At 46.1% G+C, this 14,534-nt stretch overlaps 2 protein-coding genes across 8 annotated transcripts; one reads left to right on the plus strand and one right to left on the minus strand.

The window, feature by feature from the left end:
- Positions 1-3,594: 3,594 nt before the first annotated feature.
- Positions 3,595-9,466, plus strand: TINF2 (TERF1 interacting nuclear factor 2). 3 transcript variants are annotated; one of them, XM_053654835.1, is made up of 10 exons: positions 3,595-4,101; positions 4,252-4,356; positions 4,475-4,576; positions 4,655-4,762; positions 4,847-4,943; positions 5,105-5,567; positions 5,656-5,723; positions 6,278-6,369; positions 7,447-7,535; positions 9,220-9,466. In XM_053654835.1, exons 1-10 carry the CDS (start codon positions 3,910-3,912, stop codon positions 9,374-9,376), a joined length of 1,473 nt encoding a protein of 490 aa, XP_053510810.1. In that variant the 5' UTR covers positions 3,595-3,909; the 3' UTR covers positions 9,377-9,466. The 3 variants fall into 3 exon arrangements, with proteins under 3 accessions (XP_053510810.1, XP_053510812.1, XP_053510811.1); XM_053654837.1 differs by lacking the exon at positions 9,220-9,466 and having other exon boundaries at positions 7,472-7,535; XM_053654836.1 differs by lacking the exons at positions 7,447-7,535; positions 9,220-9,466 and adding an exon at positions 6,507-6,730.
- On the minus strand, positions 5,591-14,489 carry GMPR2 (guanosine monophosphate reductase 2). 5 transcript variants are annotated; one of them, XM_037129316.2, is made up of 10 exons: positions 14,064-14,486; positions 13,593-13,706; positions 13,361-13,438; positions 11,146-11,229; positions 10,828-11,001; positions 9,658-9,739; positions 9,460-9,566; positions 9,229-9,271; positions 8,032-8,191; positions 5,591-7,831 (listed from the first exon to the last, which is right to left on the minus strand). In XM_037129316.2, exons 2-10 carry the CDS (start codon positions 13,677-13,679, stop codon positions 7,675-7,677), a joined length of 972 nt encoding a protein of 323 aa, XP_036985211.2. In that variant the 5' UTR covers positions 13,680-13,706; positions 14,064-14,486; the 3' UTR covers positions 5,591-7,674. The 5 variants fall into 5 exon arrangements, with proteins under 5 accessions (XP_036985211.2, XP_036985207.2, XP_053510813.1 ...); XM_037129312.2 differs by having other exon boundaries at positions 13,361-13,480; positions 14,064-14,482; XM_053654838.1 differs by lacking the exons at positions 13,593-13,706; positions 14,064-14,486 and adding an exon at positions 12,606-12,744 and having other exon boundaries at positions 13,361-13,449.
- Positions 14,490-14,534: the final 45 nt, after the last annotated feature.

Here is a 14,534-nt window from a genome sequence, read left to right on the forward strand (position 1 = left end):
CAGCTGTTCTAAGGTCCACTCCAGAAAGAGATTTTCAGCCACAGTTGGACCAGAACTGTTTCGGTGACTCTGACTGGTAGGGTCCAGGTACGGGGAAGGCTAATGGGCCCATTTCTTCACCCGCTTACCAACATTTAATGACATACACCAAGCACTGGGCAAGTGCTTGAACACAGGGCAAATCTAGTTCCTGCCCTATGGAATTTAGTCTGAGAAATATTAAAATAATAAATGCATGAGACAAAAGAGAGTAGCCAGCTCTGCAGTTTACAGTGAAGGCATAGGACCTAGCCTGGTGTTGATGGTCAGGAAAGCTTTACCTAAATAGATGACCCTGGAAGATATGCAGAGAGGGAAGCAAGATCAGGAGCGGCCTGTGCAAAGATCCTGTGGTGGGAGGGAGTCTGGATGAGTAAACAAGACAAGTCCTATGCCATACAATGATGTTTGGTCAATGAAGGACTGTATATGCGACAGCGGTCCCATAATATTATAATGGAGCTGAACTCCCCATACAAAATAAAAGGATGTATATTACAGAAGAAATGTCTTTTGTTCTGATTCAGGGATATTTGTAGGATAGGCAATAGATTTCCTCTCCCTCACAGCACCTCAATTTTGACTGAGCAGATTACATCCTATTCAATCAGCCACTGACCTGTTTCAGCACTGAGGGGCCTGTCCCTGCAGTGCTACGCATTCAGAGGGCGCTGCAGCCCGACAGAGCCAGCTTGATGGTCTTCAGAGCACGTTGCTCTGGAGTCTTCATTGAGGACCTCAGGTCCTATACAAGACAGGTCCACGGGAGCTCCCTTAACAAGTGTCAAGTATCACTGCCACTTTAGTGAAAGCTTTCTGTGATAGTGTGAAGCCAGCCTGTCCCTGTACTTTGGAAATATCTTTAGGTTGTAATGATGTAAAGCATAAATAAGTTTTATTTCTTCCTCAGTACAATGCCAGAAAGGACTGTTTATGTCAGATAGGGTCAATGGAACTAAAAACATATTTCCAAAGTCAAAATATTGAATCCCCAAGGCCCTAGCCAGGTGCCTGAGTTAGTTGGAGCGCCCTCCCATACACCAAAGAGTTGCAGGTTCAATCCCCATTCAGGGCACATACCTGGGTTGTGGGTTCGATCCCCAGTGGGTGCATATAGGAGGCAACTGATCAATGTTTCTCTCTTTCTCTCCCTCTCTCTCCCTTTTTCTTTCTCTAAAACCAACAAACATATCTACAGCTGAGGATTAAAAAACAAAGCAGTTCTATACTATCGTTACATTAAATCTCCTCTTAAAAAATACCACAAAAAATTTTAAAAAACCACAAAATTCCTTAAGCTGACCACTGTGCCAACATGAAATAGTCAAAACCACACTGCCATGACAGTGCCCTTTGTTCCTTTACCTCTCCATCTTGATTTCTTAGTCCTCGTGATCCTCGGGCCATATTCCCGTACCTCCTGATAGTCACTATGATGGTGGTTGACCTGGACAGTACCAGAGGATACAACGGAAGGACCTGCGCATCTCAGATCTTATTAAAGACATTGCTGGAGAACCCAGAACAACAGGGGAGACGGTGATGCCACCGCAGGACATGTTAGCCTCTGACACCTGCAGCTGCAGTAAACAACTCAGACTAACTCCTGGCCAGGTGAACAGAACACTTCACACTAAAGGTGTATTTACCTCAGTTCCTTTTACCAGTACATTCAACTTCCAAAAAGAACTACAAGGCATACTAAAAGACAAAAAATACACTTTGAAGTGACAGACTCAGCATCAGACCCAGACTCAGATATGGCAGAGATACTGGAATTATCAGAGCAGGAATTTAAAACTATGATCAATATGTTAAGAAATTTAATGAACAAAGTGTATAACATGTAAGAACAGGTGGGTAGTATAAACAGAGAGGTATCAACTAAGAACCAGAAGGAAATGCTGGAAATGACACTAATAGAAGTGAAGAGCGGTTTTGACAGGCTGATCAAGAGAGGAACACAGCTGAGGAAAGAATCGGTAAACCAGCTAAATGTCAATAGAAATTTCCAAAACTGAAATGCAAAGAAAAAGACAAATTAATATCTAGGAACTGTGGGGCAATTACTAAAGGTGTAGAACACACATGAAAATACCAGGAGGAGAAAAGGAACAGAAGAAATATTTCAAGTAATAATACCAAGAATTTCCCAAAATTAATGGCAAACACAGATAGAGGAAGCTCAGAAAACACCAAGCAGGATAAAAACCAAAAAATAAAAATCTACACCTAGGCATATCATATGCAAACCTCAGAAAACAGAAAACTGAGATGAAATCTTAAAGCCTGGGGGTTAGAAGCACAGACACCTTACCTACAGAGGAAGAAGGATAAGAACTACATCAGACTTCTCTTCAGAAAGCATACAAATAAGAAGAAAATATTTAGCACGTTGAAGGAAAAATGCCCAGCAGACTAATCTTCTGTAACCAGCAAAGTTATTTTTTAAAATTGAAGGAGAAATAAACTTCCTCAAACACAAACCAGGGAAATGTGTCACCAGGAGACCTGACTTGCAAAACATGTTAAATTTTTTCAGAAAGAAGGAAAATAGTATGGGTCGGAAACTCAGATCTACATCAAAAAGGACTTCACAGAAAAAGATAAAGGGAAAATTAAAAGGGAAATAACTAGAATTTAATAACTAGCCAATTTGGATATTTTTAGGACCTCCAACTAGATGTCCCACAGGCAGCTGAGTATGTGGATCACCTCAGACCTTGGAGGTCCTGGAGACAGGGAGGAAAATGGGAACCATAACTCCAGGAGAGGAGATAGCCCATGGAAAGGATAGTTTCACAAAAGCCCTGTAAGGTAATCAGGGCAGGTGATTCATTCGACCGACAAAGAATATACACTGTGCGCCAGGTTCTGTACTTGGTGATGGAAATAAGTAGACATCAGGAAAGCTGACGAGGAGACAAAACAATCAATTACATTAGATGTCTAGAGTGAATGCAAAACAGAAATTTGGAAAAGGAAACTATTTTACATTTTCTTATTTTCAAATTACATGATAGCAAAAAAATACAGAAAAGCACATAAATTACCTACAGTGTTACCATCCAGAGAAGACCAGTTTAACAATATCATATATCTTTTTAAATTATTTAATCTTTACTGTATTTTTTTTTCCATTACCATTTAGCCCTTTATGTATCCTTTCAAACTTTTAAAAGGTGGCGCCCTCTCCTGCTTTGTAAAAGGAACAGTTGAATTCTTACTAGAAGTTGCGCGCCACCCAGGGAGGCTTTGTAGCTCCAGTTTGGGGACTGGGATTTAAGGAATCGTATTTCAGTGGGTGATGATGATGGAGAGGACAAGCAGCATAATGCCGCTTTACAGACAAGAATGTAAAACCTTAGAGAGGGACGCGACTTCTACGCAGGGCCCGCGAAAATGCGCAGGAGACCCCCTGTCAAAGCAGCCTAGCAACATACCAATGAATCTGACAGCAGGCGGGGCCGGAACCAGCGGGGCGGGGCCTTATGACGCGACATCACGTTTTCCTTTGCCCGCGGCCCATTGGTTATCCATTACTACCCGTTTTTCGGGTAGAGAAAACTGGTCGCAGGACCGGAAGCGCGGTAGCTCTCGGGTGGAGACAACGGTGCCGTTTAAGGCAGAACGAGTGACCTGGTGCCATTGAAGCCCGCTAGACTCTCCGCTCGGGCTCCTGCCCAACTTAGAGATCTCCAAAATTCTGGTGGTCTATGGAAGGATGCTGAGTCGGATAGGAAGGATAAGGCGCCAACGAAACGTCCCAGCAGCGAAAGGCGGTTGGAAGCCCCGCCCCTAGGCGGAGCTAGAAAATCTCGCGGTGGAGGAGAGGATCTGAGTGCTGCCTCGGGGCGGAGCACCCGGGCCATGGCTACGCCCCGGGGAGCGGGTCCGGCTTCTCTGCGCTTTGCAGCCGCTGCCAGCTGGATAGTCTTGCGCAGACGCTGCGTGGAACATTTTCCACGAGTATTGCAGTTTCTTCAGTCCCTGCGCGCTGCTGCACCTGGCTTGGTTCGCTACCGTCACCACGAACGCCTGTGTATGGGCCTAAAGGCCAAGGTATTAGAGCCACTGGGACCAGGGAAAGGACCAGGGGAAGAGGCGGGCTGCAGGGACCTGACCGGGCAGACGACCGCTTTGGGGGTGAGAACGGTTGCCAAAGAGGAGTTTGTCCCGAAGTGAGGACCCTGAGCTCAGTACCATTCACAGGTGGTGGTGGAGCTGATCATCCAGGGCCGGCCTTGGGCCCAGGTTCTGAATACCCTGCATCAGCACTTCCCAGAGTCTGGACCTGTAGTGAGGGATCCTAAAGCGGTGAGTGATCCCTGGAATAATCCCCACCCCCCAGTAACCCTTTGTGCAACAAAATTGCTCCTCCTCCTAGTCACCTGGTTCTCCTAACTGGTCTCTCTGCCTTCTTTACCTTCAACAGACAAAACAGGATCTCAGAAAGATCTCGGAGGCACAGGAAGCCTTTCGCCAGCAGGTGAAGCAGCTGGCAGAAGCCCCTGTGGATCTGGCTTGGAAGTTGCAGGTGAGACTGGCTGGTTTGGAAGCTATGATGTGGCTATTTTCTCTAGTCCTATTCTGACCTGCTTTTTTCTGTTGTCAGGAACTTGAACAAGAGTATGGGGAACCCTTTCTGACTGCTTTGGAAAAGCTGTTTTTTGAATACTTGTGTCAACTGGAAAAAGCACTGCCTGCACCACAGACTCAGCAGGTTTTCCTGGGGCAAAACACAGGGCAGAGTGCAGGCTGGTTGGATGAAAGACTGTAGTTTTCATGCCTCTTCCTCTGCCCACAGCTTCAGGATGTGCTGAGTTGGATGCAGCCTGGAGTTTCTATCACTTCTTCTTTTGCTTTGAGCCAGTATGGTGTGGACATGGGGTGGCCACTTCCAGGTACTAGGACATCTGGGAGAATTAGGAATTTTGGGGTGGAGTGTTTAGCCTGAGACCTTTTGAGACAACCAGCCCATTAGAAGGGTTACATGGGCCAGAGACATAAGAAACCAGATTAAGGTGATGTGTTCTCTTTATAAAGAACATTGTTTTCTTTTTAGAGTGCCCTGTTACAAATTCAGTGAACATGACAGAGCCCATGGAGCCAAGTCCTCCTCAGCAACCAGGACCAGCACTCCACCATCCTCTGCCAAAAACCAAGCCTGGCCCATACCTTCCTCAGGGACCAGCCTCAAGGAAGCACCCAGAACCTTTGGTTGGCCACCACTTCAATCTGGCCCCTCTAGGCCAGCGAAGAATCCATTCCCAGTGGGCAAACACTAGGGTAGGCAATAAGGAGCGCCCCACAGCCATGCTATTACCCTTTAGGAATCTGGGTTCACCAACTCAGGTCATATCTAAACCTGACAACAGAGGAGAACAAGGAACACACGTGGCAGTTCCAGCAGGTGACGTCCACACGAGAGCAATCCCCACTGGAAAGTCTAGGAGTCCACCCCAGACCCTGGGCAGAAGTGCTATGGAGGAGAACCCAGTTGACTTGTCTGCCATGGAGCAAAAGGAGTGAGTAAACAGTTGCTTCTCCCTATTAGCAGCCCATGCCCTACTTGCTTTCCCTTCACTGAATCTTCTTTGCTTGCTACCACCCCAGGAATTGCTGGGATTGCCCCCTGGAGCCCCCGACACTGTCACTTTCATCTCCTAGGGCCAGGAAGCCAGGTAGGTATAATGAGTCAGGACTGGATCAGACAGCCTCTTGAGGACTTTTTTTTTTAACTTCTTTTACATTTCTAGTCTTTTTTAAATTTTTTTATTTATTTATCTTTAGAAGGGAAGGAGAGAAATATCAATGTATGGTTGCTTCTGGTGCATCCCGTGCTGGGAACTGGCCCCTGCTGGGAACTGGCTTGCAACCCAGGCATGTGCCCTGACGGGGAATCGATCCTCGACCTTTTGTTTCGCAGGCCTGTGCTCAATCCACTGAGCTATACCAGCCAGGGCTTGAGGACTTCTTTTAAGAGAGAATGAAAAGGGAGGGAGAGAGGGAGAGAAACATTGGTGTGAGAAACATTGATCAGGTCTCTCTCACACAGTCCCCTTGTGGAGACTGAATCTGCAGCTCAGACATGTGCCCTGACTGGGAATTGAACCAGCAACCTTTCACTCTGCGGGAGGACACCCAACCAACTAAGCTACACCCATCAGGGTTTGAGGATTCTTAAGGGCCTGTGTTCACCTAGAAGAGTACTCTGACTCTGGTTTCCGTCCTGCAGTGTGTCCTCCATCTATGTGCAGCCCTGTCATTACCATAGGGGACTTGGTTTTGGACTCTGACGAGGAAGAAAATGGCCAGAGGGAAGGAATGGTGAGTAGGAAGGAACAGAAAGCTGAGGAAGGAAGGGGTTGGGGCAGAACAAGGCAGAAATCCCTGTGCTCCAGAATATGGAGGGCTCAGGCACTGTTCTAGATGATGATAGGATCTCCTTGCTCTCTTCTCTGCAGGAGTCTCTGGAAAACTATGAGAAGACAAAGTTTCACACCCTAATCCCCACCTTCTGTGAATACTTCCCCGCTTCTAGCCCCAGTGCTGTGTCTGTCCCTTCCCATAACCATACAAGACTCCTCTAATAGGCCTGGAATGCCATCTGTAACCTGCCTGTCTTCCTCCTCACCTCTACAGGCAGTTTAGTGGAAATAAAGTGGAAGCCCAAGTTTGGATTGCCTGACTACATTGCCCAAATCACTCTGTAATGCTTGGGAATTAAACTCTGGATTTGTTAAAACACTGTGTTGGTATGAAGGAGGGGGAATTAAGACTTCTGTAAGGTCAGTGTAGATCATCCCTTAGAAACAGAAGTGGACTCTCCAGGTCTAAAAGAATTCCTTTGCCCTTTACTTCCCTTGGAAAGCATTGTTGAGAAGTGTCAGAAAGATTTCCGGGGCTGAGAACCTGGATGAGAAATCTCCTTTCGCTATTCTGAAAATATCTGTCTTGATGCCAGAGTATACACTCTGTAAATCCTCATGTTGCCAGGTCCCGGGGCGGGGGGCAGGGGGGCAGCACATGGCACTCGAATGGAGTTACTTCAAGGGAAAAGTACTCACTGTCATCACCTCCACTGGGTCAGTGCCACCTCCACTTCTACTTGCCCTGGAGCACCACCCAGATGCCAGGCTTGTGCAGAAAACCCCGGAATCTCTTTACAGTCATTGGGATCTCTCTTTATAGAGATACTTAAATTTATGTAAACACTTCTGAGCTTTTTAAATATTCAAAGATCCTATTTAATGAACCTGATTAGCAAAACATGATTCTAAAAGCTTACAAGACCGTGGCTATACATAAATCACTTGCATATGAATCAGTATCTTCTTCTTTCAATAATCTTCAGGAGCTGGGTCCCCCAGTTCCCATTTGATTATCTCAACTTTGTTTTCTCAGCCTGCCTTCCTTGCTTCCTCCCCAGTGAGCGTGCTGGGCATTTTGCGGATGCAGACAGAAGTACAGCATTACTGCATGAACTCTCAGAGGTGAGATTACCAAGTAGTAGTCATAGTAGCTGGGATGAATGAGGGGCCGTCTTGGGAGGCCCTGTGATGAGGTGCTGTTGCCTTGGGAGGGCAGAACTGCTGAGGCCTAGCTCACGTCTCCGAAGACTGGATTCACTTGCTAGGTGACACAGACAAAGGTGGTTCTCCGGCTCAGCTCCTTTAGCGTAGCTGCTCCTACATACGTACATGTGGAACGGATGCCTCCAAGGATGTCTCGGATGGTATGTTCCACATCCCCTTTAAAGGGCATCTCCACCGTCTTTCCCTCTGAGGCCCTTTGAGGAGGAAAAATTTTCTGACGTTTTCTTTCCAAATTCCTTAAGCTCAGTGACTCTTCCCCAGTCTCTTGCATCTGACCCTAGTTCACCACTTTTCTCTCAACCACACCATCCATCTCCCAGCAACCCTGAGTTCTGCCACCACCCTACTTTGTCACACCTTCCAAGAACCTCAGCTCCTGGGCCTGTATACATACCTGTACTCAGCAATGCCCCCAGCATACTTCTTCATGGCTGTTTCAGAACTCATTCCATAGAAGAGCTTGTACTTCTTGCCATCCCTCTCGATGAGGTCACCATCTGACTCACTGTGCCCCGCCAGCATGCCACCCAGCATAACGAAGTCAGCCCCTGCCCCTATCAGTGAGGCAGGAAACAGATGAATCTGGCTCAGATGCCCACATACCCACCCTCGCTCAGAAGCAACCCACACCAAATTCTGTCCTGATTCCAGCGTCTCCCTGGTTTTGTTTTCCTAGCTGGTCTATAACTCACAGAGGCCTGCTCTGCCCTGGCTTCTGTTCCTGACTTCACAAAACTTTAAAAAGCATCCTGGCTGGTGTGGCCCAGTGAATTGAGCACCGGCCTGTAAGCCGAAGGGTCACTGGTTCGATTTCTGGTCAAGGCACATGCCTAGGTTGCATGCCAGGTCCCAGTGCGGGGCCTGCATGAGGCAACCACACACTGATGTTTCTCTCCCTTTCTCCCTTCCCCTCTGTCTAAAAATAAATAAAATATTTTTAAAAATAATTTTTTTAAAGCCACTAACAGGAGTGTCCAACCTGTGGCCTATGGGCTGCATGCAGCCCAGGACGGCTGTGAATGCAGCTCAACACAAAATCCTAAATTTACTTAAAGCATTATGAGATTTTTTGTGATTACATGTCATGATGTATTTAATGTGTAGCCCAAGACAACTCTTCCAGTGTGGCACAGAGATTCCCTGCTTGGCTTTGCTCTCTCCTTTTGGCTGGTTTTGGCCATCTTCTGGTCATTTCTTTTACTGTGCTCAGCTGAGTAAGACTCATTTCAAGTGTTCTAAGAGCAAAAAGTCTCTAACTTTACTGTGAACAAGGATCACCTGGGAAGCTGTAAAAAATGCAGATGTGCAGCCCCATTCTCCAGACCTGGATTCTGTTAAGTCTGAGGTTTAGTCATTTACATTGTCCAGCAGTCCAGGAGATGGTGCAGATGGCCCTGGCCCACATTTGGGAGAGTCTGTATCAGAGTCTCAGCTGATTTGCCACAAAGGACATCACAAGCTTCTGGGTCACGAGTTCATATTATGAAAGAATCTGAATGGCTTCCTCAGCCTTTCTCAGCCTGATCCTAGACCCTCAAAGGTGACTCCTCCTCTTCTAATGGATCCTTCTGTGCCCTCCCAGTGCCCTTACCAAATGCCATGGCCACATCACCAGGACAGCTGCAGCCTCCATCCTACCAAGAAAGAAGCAATGTAAAGAGACTGCCTGGATTTCCCTAGCCCTCTCAGCGATGTCTCAACAGCCCACTTCAAAGCTGACAGGAACCCAGAAGTCCTGACCCACCTCTATCAGAGCTTCCACACCCAACAGAACACCCAGATGTTTGGCAGCCTCACACCCTAGCCTGCCCGTGGGCCTTACTGAGATGATGTGGCCTTTGAGGCCATGAGCAGCATCTGCACACTCCATCACTGCACTGAGCTGTGGGTACCCCACTCCAGTTTTCTCCCGGGTGGTACACACAGAGCCTGAGAAGAATGTGATGAGGATGAGAGTGAAGTGTTCATAAGGTTTTGCCACCGAAGAGGTAGCCAGTGGTCCCCCAGTGAGCCAGCGTACCTGGTCCAATTCCTACTTTGATGATGTCAGCCCCAGAGAGGATCAGTTCTTCCACCATCTCTCCTGTTACCACATTTCCCGCCTGGAACAGAGCAATCAGAACAGCATTCTTAGGGTCAGAAATGAAGAGGAGCCCTGACTAGTGTAGCTCAGTGGGTTAGGTGTCATCCCACAGACTGAAGGGGATCCCCGTTTGATTCCCAGTCAGGGCACATGCCTGGGTTGTGGGCCAGGTCCCCGGTTGGGGACATGCAGGAGGCAACTGAGCGGGTGTCTCTCACACTTAGATGTTTCTCTCCCTCGATTTCTCCCTCCCTACTCCTGTCTCCAAAAATAAATAAAATGTTTTTAAAAAGAAAAATAAGAGAGTAGTAAAGAAAATGCTTTAAAAAAAGAAATGAGAAAGTTGTGTACTCTCATTTATAGCATGCCTGGACCCAGACCTTCCAACATTATTAAAAAGAAGTGGGTAGCTGGGTTCCCTCTACGGGACCCTCTGAGAGCTTTTAGACTAGCTACTTCAAAGGACCTTGCTTCCCCAGCTGAGGTAAGGGGTTAGTGGCCAGTGTCACTGTTGCACTAGGGTAAAGCTGGGGTCCAACTGGACCAAGATTAAATCTGATTTACAGTGAAGTTATCTCCCCAAGAGACCCAAACATATCCTGCCCTTAAGCCGTTGGTCATAAAACCTCTTTGGCTTGGGGAAAGACATAGTAATGTAGGCCAAATACTCATCTACATAGCTGTATTTGTTTCTGATGGATGGGAAAAAGATTCCTCAATGCAATGAAGAAAATGGGGCCTTGTCATCACTCCTAAGCTTGTAAAAACGAAACTAAAACATTGTTGTACGTGATCCCTTTAATGGAATTATAGTACTAGATCCACTTCAGTAGGCAGGTGCACACATATCACAGGTGCGGACAGCGCATAAACACAAGGTTTGGTGAGTGACGGCAGGAACACCAGATCTCCAAGACTGTGTATCAGGGTCGGAGACTGCAACGACCAGCAACCAAACATGTGAAGCACAGAACCATGGATAATCACCCAGTGACACGACTAAGCAGACCAGGAAAATCATAATGCAGAAGAGGAGAAAGGAACTGATATAACAAAAAGTGGAGTGGCACAAAAGAGGATGTAAGGAGATGGAGGTACCAAACATACCATAATGGTGTGTTCAGGGAAGGACTTCCGCACATCCTTTACAAAATCAACGAAGTGTTCAGAGTAGCCATTTGCCACATCCAGGCATATATATTTCACCTGGGGAACAGCTTCCAGGATTTGCTCCAGCTGCTCCAAGTCAGAAGGGCCTGTGCCTGAGCTGGCAGCCAGATGCTGTGGAGTAAACGGGCATTGGCATGTCTGAAATGACCTGCTGGGCAGCCAACACGGCTGGGGCGGTAAGGGTTGAACCCAGGAAGCCAAGCAGAGGTTCCTGGAAAACTGAATGCGGAAAGGATCGGGGAGGACCACTATTACCTTTAGACAGTCAGGATTCTGGCTAGCAAACTCTTTCCACTGCTCGAGGCTGTAGTGTTTATGGACAGCAGTGAAGAGGGAGAACTGAGAAGATGAAAGAGAGTCATCAAAAAGGAGAACTTTAATAGGGTCTCTTTTTCTAGAAACAGACCTTTATACTATTCTGAGGGAGACTAAGACTGAAGTCTGGAAAAAAAACTTTTACAAAATCCAGTAGGACTTTTTACCATAATCTAGTGCTGCCAGATACTCCCACCAAGTACTAAGTTGTATGGTTCAGATTTCACCTGCTAACGCATACAGTGCTACTGACTTAAAAGGTGACTAGGACAAGCTGTTGGTGCAGCAGGACAAGTAGTAAGACAAGAAAGAACCATGCAGACGCCAGACAGAGCCAGTGTCTCCCTATACCATCTCAGCCCTTCCTTCTACAGTAACCCAGTAGAACACCTGACCTATTATTTATGGTATCTTCTCAGTGATTTACCTGCAGTAATTCCGTGAGTCTAAATGCTCACAAAAGGTTAAAGCCTTACGGTTAATGAAGACAATAAGGTATCACCCCATCCTTTCTCCATCTCCACTGTAATAAGAAACAGATTTTCTATAGACACAGACCAATCTGAAAACTTACATTCAGTCTATTTCAGTCAACCAAGTTCAAGGATATAATGACTCATTGGACTCATATTTCCTAGTTCAACAAATTACAAACAATATCACAATACTTTGAGAAAGGCATTCAAAGGCCACTGTGAATGCTGGTGTTTGTGTTTTAAAAGTGTACACATGCACACCTGAAACTAATACAATAATATATGTCAACTATAATTAAAAATATAAAAATATAAGCACAGACATGCAAACAGATGAGACAGCAGTTGACTGAGACAACTCAAGTCTTGCAACTGGCAAGAAATCCAAGGAAGTCATGTATCAGCCAGCAGTAACAATGTTACGCTATGCGCAGTCAGAGATCAATACTACCTAGCTGGTATTGAATTCTGCTTTCTCAGCAACACTCTGCCATCAACATGCTGACAAAATCACTCTAGGAGGTCAACAGACCTTGGAGATACATTGGTACAGTGTGGCATGATAAGCACGTCCAAATACTTACCAAGCTGAAGATTTAGAAAAAGATGCATGCCTGCATCCAACTGTTTCATTATTTTTTTGAGACTTGGCTCTATCTCTAAAATCTGATTGCTTTGGCATGCATCAGCAGTACTGAAAAGCCAGTCTCAACATAAAAGATCAAGCAAGTGCCCACATATATGACAGCATGTCTATTAACACTGCAGTCAGATTCACCATTCCTCACCTAGACAGGCATCAGCAGGAGTCCTAAATAGTTAGGACTATTCATGGCAACAGCAATACAATACTATACAATACAATACTAAAACAATAACCATCGACCTCAGAGAAATGACAGCAGACATTCCACAAAGACTTACAGCAATCAAAAACAGAGAAAAGGAGATGAAGTCCTTCAGGCTAACAGAGCCATACTCAGCAGCAGAATCCATCAACTATGGATAACCAGAAGAGTGCATATGTTCTCGGAGTGCCCAGAATAACTATCTACCTTCTCAGCTGTAAGTACAGAGGCAGGTAACATTACTGACAAGAGTAGCATCTTCTATTTTGAAAGTGAACAATAACCTGCATATAAGAAAAACACATTCCATTTTGGGCACATCCCAGAAACTCCTATATACCTAGGACTTGAAGATTTTCTTTAAAAAATTTAAAAGGCATAAAATAAAAATGAGTAAGTTTCTTCTCTCTAGGGTCCTCTAGTTAGGAATTTTTGAATGCTCGAACTGTATTTAGTTTCTGGACTAAAACAGTAAATGTTTAGTTTCCTAACAATGCTGCAACTGGAGAGGTGCATGTTATTTGGAGAGGGTGACCTGGGTGCTGGGAAAAGTTGGCAAGGTGTATAAACTGCTGGACAGGAGAAAGGGCAAGTTCTATTTATATATCAGAAAAATGGCAGCAAAACTTAGCTTCAGAGCTCATTAACTCACATGGCTCTTTAAACTAACCAGATAAAGGGGCCTTAGTAGTGGAGAAAATAGTAAATTGTAGCATCCAGACTGGTAATTGCTGTTGAGTTGACCTAGGATGCGGATGCGGATGCAAATAACTCTGAAGTCAGCTCACATAACTGGACACCATTGAGGAAGCAGCATAAGAGAAGTCCTACCTTACAGAGAACCTTGGCCATTTCAAAGGTACCCACAGTATCCATATTGGCAGCAATGATAGGGATCCCAGTGTACATCTGCTTTGAGTTGCAAAATGAAAAAGATACTGTGAGATCCACCTGCAGATATGAACAGGAAACAGCATTTCATTCATCCAAAAAACAAGTACTGCACTTGAAAAAGGACCAAGAATCTTTCTCAGTCCTGGTCCACCAGGGCAAGCTGGCTCACCTCACTTTTAGACTTAAGGGTACTGCGTTTGGGCCTCAACAAGACATCCTTGAAGTCCAGTTTGATGCTGTTGTCGATGTGAGGCATGGCAGGGGCCTCGAAGTAGCAACGAATCTGAGTTGGAAGGAAAGACATGAGAAGAGGGCTGAATCAACAACAAGCCTTAATGCCCTGTTAAGGCTTTCAGCAGGGCTCATCTCTCTCCTCGCCTAAATTGTGGAAAATCAGGATGTGGTTGATCCCTGAAGACTGTCACCTCTGACCCGTCCCATGGTTACTGTTACTCCCGCTGTCTCCATCCGAGGGGAGAACTCGGATGAAGTCCTGAGTAGCCCTAAGGAAGGGCTACCCCACTACTTTTCCTTTTCCAGACCCTGCAAAAAAAAGTAATTTGAGCTAAGAGGGTGATTTGGGTGAGAGAAGGAACTTGAGGGGAGTCCCACAACTAGTTTCCATAATAGGAGTACTCACTTCCTGTCACCTTAGTCCAGGTGGCAGTTGACCGAAACTCTCCTTGCTTAGCAACTAACCTCGTGCAGCCCCGCTATGCCTTGCAGTCCAAGCCAACAGGTCCCGCTAATTGTGGGCGAAAACGATTACCCAAGGAATTCCAGCTTCGGCAGCAGGCCGTGCGAGAGCTTCTGATTGACAGAGTTCGCGCTCAAAGGTTACCGTTAGATCTGAGAGGCAGGAGACTACAACTCCCAGGGTGGAACGCGCGGAGCTGCCCCTAGCGCGGTGGCAGTAGTCCGTTCGCTGCGTCTTTCCACTACAACCGGCTCGCTAAGGACTCGCAGAATCGCCGCAGAGTCATCTCTGCTGGAATTAAGCGGACGGCCTTCTTTCTCTTTACGACGCCACAGGAAGAAAAAAAAAAACAAAAAAAAAAACGCGGAAGCATTTCTGAGCCTTTCTGGAATCCCGGGATAGAAAAGGGGGCGG

Source organism: Artibeus jamaicensis, unplaced genomic scaffold (assembly GCF_021234435.1).
Source record: "Artibeus jamaicensis isolate MK-2021 breed Jamaican fruit bat unplaced genomic scaffold, CSHL_Jam_final contig_887, whole genome shotgun sequence".
Classification (NCBI taxonomy): domain Eukaryota; kingdom Metazoa; phylum Chordata; class Mammalia; order Chiroptera; family Phyllostomidae; genus Artibeus; species Artibeus jamaicensis.

Bases quoted from the DNA above. Each gene is read 5' to 3' on its own strand.
- TINF2 (XM_053654835.1), top strand. From the start codon at position 3,910: ATGGCTACGCCCCGGGGAGCGGGTCCGGCTTCTCTGCGCTTTGCAGCC. The intron at 4,357-4,474 runs GTGAGTGATCCC...TACCTTCAACAG, and splicing joins TAGTGAGGGATCCTAAAGCG to ACAAAACAGGATCTCAGAAA. The intron at 4,577-4,654 runs GTGAGACTGGCT...TTCTGTTGTCAG, and splicing joins ATCTGGCTTGGAAGTTGCAG to GAACTTGAACAAGAGTATGG.
- GMPR2 (XM_037129312.2), bottom strand. From the start codon at position 13,679: ATGCCTCACATCGACAACAGCATCAAACTGGACTTCAAGGATGTCTTG. The intron at 9,740-10,827 runs GTATGTTTGGTA...GCTCTGTTCCAG, and splicing joins TCCCTGAACACACCATTATG to GCGGGAAATGTGGTAACAGG. The intron at 9,272-9,459 runs GTAAGGCCCACG...CTTTCTTGGTAG, and splicing joins TCAAAGGCCACATCATCTCA to GATGGAGGCTGCAGCTGTCC.